General features: G+C 34.6%; 1 protein-coding gene across 1 annotated transcript; it reads left to right on the forward strand.

Moving 5' to 3' along the window:
• The first annotated feature begins 1,739 nt into the window (after window positions 1-1,739).
• On the forward strand, window positions 1,740-4,782 carry LOC141664541 (histidine-containing phosphotransfer protein 1-like). Its single transcript, XM_074470498.1, has 6 exons — window positions 1,740-1,837; window positions 1,941-2,002; window positions 3,572-3,635; window positions 3,796-3,867; window positions 4,209-4,281; window positions 4,672-4,782. The coding sequence occupies exons 1-6, from the start codon at window positions 1,740-1,742 to the stop codon at window positions 4,780-4,782; spliced, it is 480 nt and encodes a 159-aa protein (XP_074326599.1).
• Window positions 4,783-7,464: the final 2,682 nt, after the last annotated feature.

Below are 7,464 nucleotides of genomic sequence, written 5' to 3' on the forward strand. Positions count from 1 at the left end.
AGTTTCGGCTTGGATGTGTATTTTTATTCAGTATGGTGTCTATAGTGTGCGCATACGTTTTCTGCAGTGGGACACTCCAAATGACGTGGGCAAGTCAAAATATCAAAATTTCGCGTTGGATGATTTTGAAAAAAGTGGCCATGATCACCGCAGTCGGCAACGCCCAATTACTTTTCTTTATAACTTTCATATTATTTAATCATACTTTACATATTTTCTTCCATTTCTTTGCTTGATTTTGCAATTGTAGTATTTTAATATTAGTAAATTAAACTAAATTGATTTATAAAATATTATTTAACTATAAATATAATTATATTTTTTGATATTTATTTAAATTAATTATAAAGATATTATAATAATATATTTATAAGCATTTATTCTAATTTTATAAGAAGTACTGTTAAATAAAAAATAAATTAAATTTAAAAGGGACCTATTTCTAAGTATAATTGGGCTTGTGCATTGAATGGAAGTGGCTACTTCTTTTGGGAGCCCAGCTTTTTATTATGTGACATGAATTGGGATCCAGAAAAATTGAAAGTGGGCACGCAACACTAGAGGTGCTCTGATGCCACAGTTACATGCATCTTTGTACTTATTTCTATAGGAGGTCAGTGCTTCAACTATTTCTTTTATTTTATTATGGTTAATGCTTCAATTATTTCTTTTATTTTATTTTGGTTTAGGCCAAATAATTTTTATCGAAAATTTATATATAATTGTTATATACAATTGTTGTCAGATGAGATTACTGAGATTCGGTGTAGATGTATATTTTTGTTCAGTGTGGTGCCTATAGAAACTATTATATTAGATTAATATAAAGGCTTATGTTAGCTTCTAGTTTTTATTTTTACTAACTTTACAACCCGAGCGATGCACGGGTATTCATTAATATTTTTATATTATTTAAAATTATAACAAAAAAAATTTAATCATTACCTTATTAGTATATTTATAAATAATAATATAAATATTTATTGTTGGTGAGATTCGAACCTGAATCTTGGGTAGTGTATAAATAATAATATAAATATTCGTTGTTGTTGTTGGGGTTCGAACCTAAAAGTTTTAATAGTGTATAAATAATAGTATAAATATTTGTTGTTGACGGGGTTCGAACGTGTGAGTTTGAGTAGTGTATGTTCTTTTAGTATTTGAATCTAACGGTCATGATCACTTGATTAAAAAGTCTGACGGTTATAAATGATGATAACCAAATTATACCCCATTCTGGTTATTATAGTATAGTATAGATTCATAATTTTTTTAATATGCATCCGTTTCTCGAAATTGCAACATATGGAAATTGTATTAAAAAAATTCAAAATAGAAAGGATAAATATGTATTTAAAAGAACTATTTTTCTCCGATACACATATAGCTACGTAATAAAAAAATATGTGACAAATTTTAATTGATATATAATTTATAAATGTTGATATATCCATGCCCAATTCCACCAATAAAGAAAATAAGAAAAATAAAAAATAAATAAGAGTTAGTACTTTGTGGCCCCTATATATTATTACCATTCACAATATGTCATAAAATTCTACTAGTATCTAAAATTAAATAAGAGTTAGTATTTTATGGGCCCCTAGATATTATTACCATTCACAATATTTGTTTTAATGCAATTTTAATGAACCCTTTTGGATTTTTTATAATGGGTTGTTACTTTCTTGATTTAAAAATAGGGGATTTTCGCCAAGGACTTTATAGACTTGCACAGGATGCAAGACCCAGACGATCCTGATCCTGAATATTTAAAAGAAATTGTTGACGTGTTCTTTCGAGATGTGGAAACTCGGCTAAATGTGGACATTTTACTGTATGTGTTCTATCTTCTTGTGTCTGTAGTCTTTTATTTTGGACCTGTTTGAAATGTGTTAAATAATCTGATTTTTATTTGTGGCTCGAATTGTGTTTAACAGTAAGGAACATGAGGAGGTTGATTATGGGAAAATGTCGTCTCCTTCAGAGAGTCCTCCGAGAGGTAAATTTCTATTTTGTTCAACTTAATAAGAAATTTTATATTGAGACTTAAAACATATTTTTAGATAATATTCCAATACCTGTTAAGTTTCAAATTTGCAATAGCTTGATGCGATTTTAGTGATTTAACTTGGGGGTAAACATAATTAGATGTAGTCTGATTGTATCATGTCAAGGAACCGGTTAATCTAAAACCCTAAGGTATTAGAGAAAGACCCTTAACGAGGTGTTATATTAATATTCTAACACTCTATCTACTAAATTTTAATCTGTGTATGTGTAGCGCATAGGAAGTAAACCAAATTGATCGTTTTTCAGGACATTAGAACTAAACAGACCGCGATAATGTAGGTGCAAGAAACAATTTAACCACTAAATAACTGCAGGACGTCCCTTATTGAAGACTAGCTAGCGAGCATCACATTAACACTAAAATAACAAAAGCCAAAATAATTAGTTGTCTTTCAACAAATAAATTTAATCTTCGTGTATTGATGATGACATCAAAAATTGAAAACATTGAACAAATTTATTCCTATATTCATTTCATTCACCACCAAAATCACGATTCTCCAACGCCTCTCAACTTCCATGCAAACCACAGCCGATGCCCTTACTAGTAGAATCTTACTGAGAGAATGAAGGCAAAGGCAATCATGACTATGACTTGATAAAGAGGCTGTGCAAGAGATAGGAGAGTGAGAGAGGGCTAGTATTGGAGTTTGATTTTGGTTTTTATCATCCTTTATATCATTCTGTGTGTGTGTGAGAGAGAGAGTATTAAGTACTAGGTTAACGTGCATGATGTTAATAGCATTAATTTCAGTTCGGGTTATTTGGTCCGTGCTGCTCTTCTGGCATGAGCCCTGAACACAACCAATTAAGTTCGGTTTTTTGAACAAGGCAAATATATACAAAACGGAAGTTAGCATTAGCGAACTGTTTTGACTAGTTTGATTTGGTAGGTTTTTCCGTTCTTCAGTTTATGTGTTGTGTCGGTGTGTGTCCATTTAAAAAGTGCGGTACATTTTTTTGTGTATTAATAGGACTGCAATAACTACTTCTGACTGCAGCAACAGGTTTTATCTTGTAATACTTTTTTCTTGGTGTGGACTAGATATAACAGGCGAGACAACAGTCGATTCAATTTAGAAATCTATGCTATTTTGATTGTTTACTAGTTATTGTTTGATAAGACATATGAATTACCAAGTAAAGGTTTAAAAGTGCTTGCACAGAGGATATTTTGTAGATTTTCTTTCTTACAGTTAAGGAGGAAATAATGATTTTAGATTATGCTTTCTATATAGCTGTGCTTTTTATTGGTTTTAATGCTTTATTTGAACTCCTGTAGGAGTCTATTTATTGGTTTTGACGCGCAAAGTCTTTATACTTTTGATTTTTTTATTTATTTGCGGTTTATTCCACAGGAGAACTCCATGTTTGGAAATATATTTAACGATGTTGTGTAAATAGCATAGAATTGTAATCAGCATAACACAGTATTAATTTCGAATGTAAGGGTGTTTTTAGTCATGTAATTGCATTGCTGTTTAAATATTCCTGGTAGCATTGTTTATCACAAAGTTTTATGTAATTTTTTGGCTGCTATCTGCTACGTTTGCTGGGAACATGTCTGTCTTCTATCCATTTTTGTGCATGTGTTATCGGTAAAACCCTTTGAGCATTTGAATTGACTAATACAAGAAAATACTTAGAAATTTTAGGGATTATCTTGTTTATTTGTTATTTAGTATAAGGTTTTGACTAATTTTTCTTATTCTTGAGTAACAGCATTAGTCTTCGTACCTTGGTCATGACTTGTGATGCATTCATAACCTGCTACCATGCTGCTAACTTTGAAAGGTTAGTATGTCACTATTTAAAAATCGCTTGTACTGCAGATGACTTCTGTAAACTCATATGTAGAGTTTACACAACATACTTGCACATAATTCTTTGCTGCTATGCACATAAGTTTTTATTAGTGTCTTTCTGATAGACGAGATTGTGATTCTAATATTAACATAAGGAAAATTTTTTCTCAAAAAAAAAACATAAGGAAATTTTCTTAAAAAAAGTCTGTACACACATTATTGATCAAAACAGAGTGTTTTCCTGGTGTCATCCATTAGTTTTGGTGTTTCCATTAGCGATTGCAGCCTACTTCGATTATAAAGATGACACTTAAAAGGTGTCTGGTGCAGGTGTGTGGAATGCCTGAGACATCTAAAAGATGACTATTATGTCATTAAAAGGAAGCCTGGGACATTGCTTCAGGTGAGTACACTCCATCTTTCCTTTACGCATAGATTTCATTCTTTAACCATTAGCAATTTTCGCCAACATCAACATCCTTTTCAGATTCTAAGATCAACTCTTGTACTTGTATACAGCACATCACTTTGAGACAATTGAAGACATCATGTGAATCTTAATGGTGTAAGTATCTTAATTCGTCTTTCAAAGGTCTATTGGATCCTCTAAATCAGAACATCAAAAGCTAGGCAGTATTACAACTATGTGAATTTCTTATGAATCAATATGCTTTTACTAAATCATATGTATTTGGGATTGCAACATTTCTAGTATTGTCTCTATTTAATATTTGTCTCTCACTTTTCATTTCCTACTTCTCTTTCTAACAAAATCCTTATGTGTTAAATGCAGCTCGAGAATCAAATTCTAGCTGCTGGGGGAACATATCCAATCATTGAGTATTACCGTGAAAAAACGAAGAGGACTTTAATTCCTAAACGTCAGAGAGTTTACGGGGATTGACGTCTATTGTCTGTTAGTGTTCAGGGATTTGGTTGAGAAGCCCCATGTAGATCTTCAGAGCTGAGCAGTGAAATTTAGAATTCTTGAATATTCTAGCTAGGGGAGTTGTTTATTTGGTTGTGTACTTTCAGAGTTATGTTTTACTATTGTGTTGAACTTTGTTTCTTATTTAGCTCGAGGATTGATTCAACTTTTACGGTGACAATAATGTTATTAACGCCTTTGAACTATTAGCTGTCAAGGCAAGGCCTCTCTGCAAGTCGCCTTTCGCAAGTCGCTACAATTTAGAGGTGTTTCTTTAAGTTAATTCAGTTAGTTGTAAGCCAATGAACTATTATGTTGTGACTCGGTTAAACAGAGCAAATTGTGGTGTAAACTGCATCTTTCTCTTCCATAGATATCATATATAGGAAGTTGAATGGATGTCGCATTGATGGCACATAGAATAATATAAGACTTGTTCGGTCCTTCCTCTACCGTCTTAAGGTGAGGTCTTAGAGAAATGCCTCTTCTAGGATCTTATATTCTAACACTCCCCTCACTCGAGAGCCTATTTATGGGTTAAAGAGTGGATTACGGGCGTCCATCTTTGGGGTATTAATTTGTCTTTCGTGTCCATGATAAATTGTGAGAAATATTGGGGGCAATGGAAATCGAACCTGAGTACTCTAACATCATCTTATTCTCTTTAACATAAAAGTATACTCCAAACAGTAGTCATGTTCGAATTTCTTACGGCTCATGAGTCGAATGAAATTGCTAATCTTCACTGCCCTTATTTCGGAAAATTGTGACTAATTATTTTTAACTTCGTTGCTACGGTTTTGGCTTAATATACTGTGACATAATTGGACAAACCAACCTCTACTTAAATTTCTTTATTTAAAGAACATTAAAACATCTTAGGCACTTGAAAAATTCCCGTAAGCCCGATTCGCGGGTATAGTTATTTTGAACGAAATTTGACTCCTTACCACAAAATTATCCTTAATAAATATTCTCACAAAATGTGGGTGCGTCCTACGTACATGGACGCATCTTCTATTTCCTTTGTCAAAGGACCACTTTGGTAAACGCTTCCACCAAAGTGGACGCATCCTACAGACTTAGGCGCGTCACCCATCTTACAGCGCAGCGCCGAGTTTGACTCTAATCAACCCGCGTTTAACCCGCATTGATCCAATACCAAATTTTGGGTATAACAACTACCCCCAAATTCCATACGCAGTTGAAAACAAAGTTGGAATTTTTATCCTTAAATTCAAACAACGAAATTTGGCTTACAAACACCGGACGCGTCGTCGGTTGAGGACGCGTCTTTTCATTCACTTTATACCTGTTGCGTTACAGCTGTCATCTACGTCAGCATACCCTCTTCTATAAATACCCTAAAATAAAATTCATATCATCACTTTACCCTCCCAAAAACCGTCGTCGTCGCCGTTCAAGCAGAAATTTCAAGTTCAAAAATCCGGCGATTTCTCCGCTCATTTCCCAATTTCCTTAGCTCAATCGAATCCCCAACTCATAAGGTATGTGGATCCTTCATTGTTTATTAATTTTACCGAGCAAATCGTCCATAATAAGTGAAAACTGTTCGTATCCTCCACCTTCACTTTATTTTTCTTCATTAGAAAGTTGTATGCATATGTGCATCTATCTGTAAATATGTTATATTTTGCTTCTTTGATCTTGAATTAAATGTTTGTAGGGTTTAAATGAACTTCCCCAAACCGATTAGAATTCCACTGTATTTCAGTTCTAGTGGACGCATCATCCTTATAGGGCGCGTCCTATTGTTCGCGTAATCTAACTGTCATAAGCTAAGTCAACAAAAAGAGAATAAACGTGTCATCAGACTAGGACGCACCTTATGCCATACCTATTAACAAAATTTCCCTGCGTTAGGCTTTCTAGGACGCGTCCTCACGTTAATCCTTATTTTATACTTCTTTTCCTTTACTCTTATTTCCCTTCTTTAAAATATGGACGCGTCCTTCCCTTCTTGTTTCAGCTGGAGGACGCGTCTTCATCTTCTCCATTCCACCCATTCAAGGTTCTCAACAAACGCCTTGGGATTTCTTCCCCTCCTTCCATTTCTTTCACGCCTGAGCTCCCAGAGCTTCACAGGACGAACTCTTTTCTTGAAGCAGAAGCCCATGTGTTTGAATCTTTAAAATCAAAAACTTCGCTTATGGCTAGCTCAGACTCCGAATCAATGGACAATGTTCCCCTTAGTGCAAGACTCGGAAAGAATCGCAAAAGGTCTTCCCAAACTGCCCGTAATCAAGCAATCAAAGATTGGACTGACGACGAGATCATCCCTTCTTCCAGAAAATAACACAAACATAGGACCGTCTCTAACGAGGGCACGTCCACACCTGCTCAGGAAGCATCTTCTGCTCAGGACGCGTCTCCTATTCAGGACGCGCCCTCCCCCCACAGTGAGGGTGAATTTGAGGAAAGAGCCCCTGAACCTGAAAAATACCCCATTTCTCCTCAACAGTCTGTTTCTCCACTAGAACATTGGGAGCCAAGCGACGTAGAGCTTGATTTTGACTGGAAAGAACTTGAAGATCTCCTTGAGGCAGAAAAAAACGTCTGGAGGAAGAGAGAACACAAATTAGCCTGTGTTGGGATGAAGTCCATTGCAACCGCCCTAGAGATTGGGCGGACCATGAT

The sequence above is a fragment of the Apium graveolens genome, chromosome 6, assembly GCF_009905375.1.
Source record: "Apium graveolens cultivar Ventura chromosome 6, ASM990537v1, whole genome shotgun sequence".
Lineage (NCBI taxonomy): Eukaryota > Viridiplantae > Streptophyta > Magnoliopsida > Apiales > Apiaceae > Apium > Apium graveolens.

What these genes read in the sequence shown, in the direction of transcription:
- LOC141664541 (XM_074470498.1), top strand. Translation starts at nt 1,740, where the DNA reads ATGCAAGACCCAGACGATCCTGATCCTGAATATTTAAAAGAAATTGTT. An exon ending in CTAAATGTGGACATTTTACT is followed by an intron (nt 1,838 to 1,940) that starts GTATGTGTTCTA and finishes TGTGTTTAACAG; the next exon opens with TAAGGAACATGAGGAGGTTG. An exon ending in CATGCTGCTAACTTTGAAAG is followed by an intron (nt 3,868 to 4,208) that starts GTTAGTATGTCA and finishes TGTCTGGTGCAG; the next exon opens with GTGTGTGGAATGCCTGAGAC.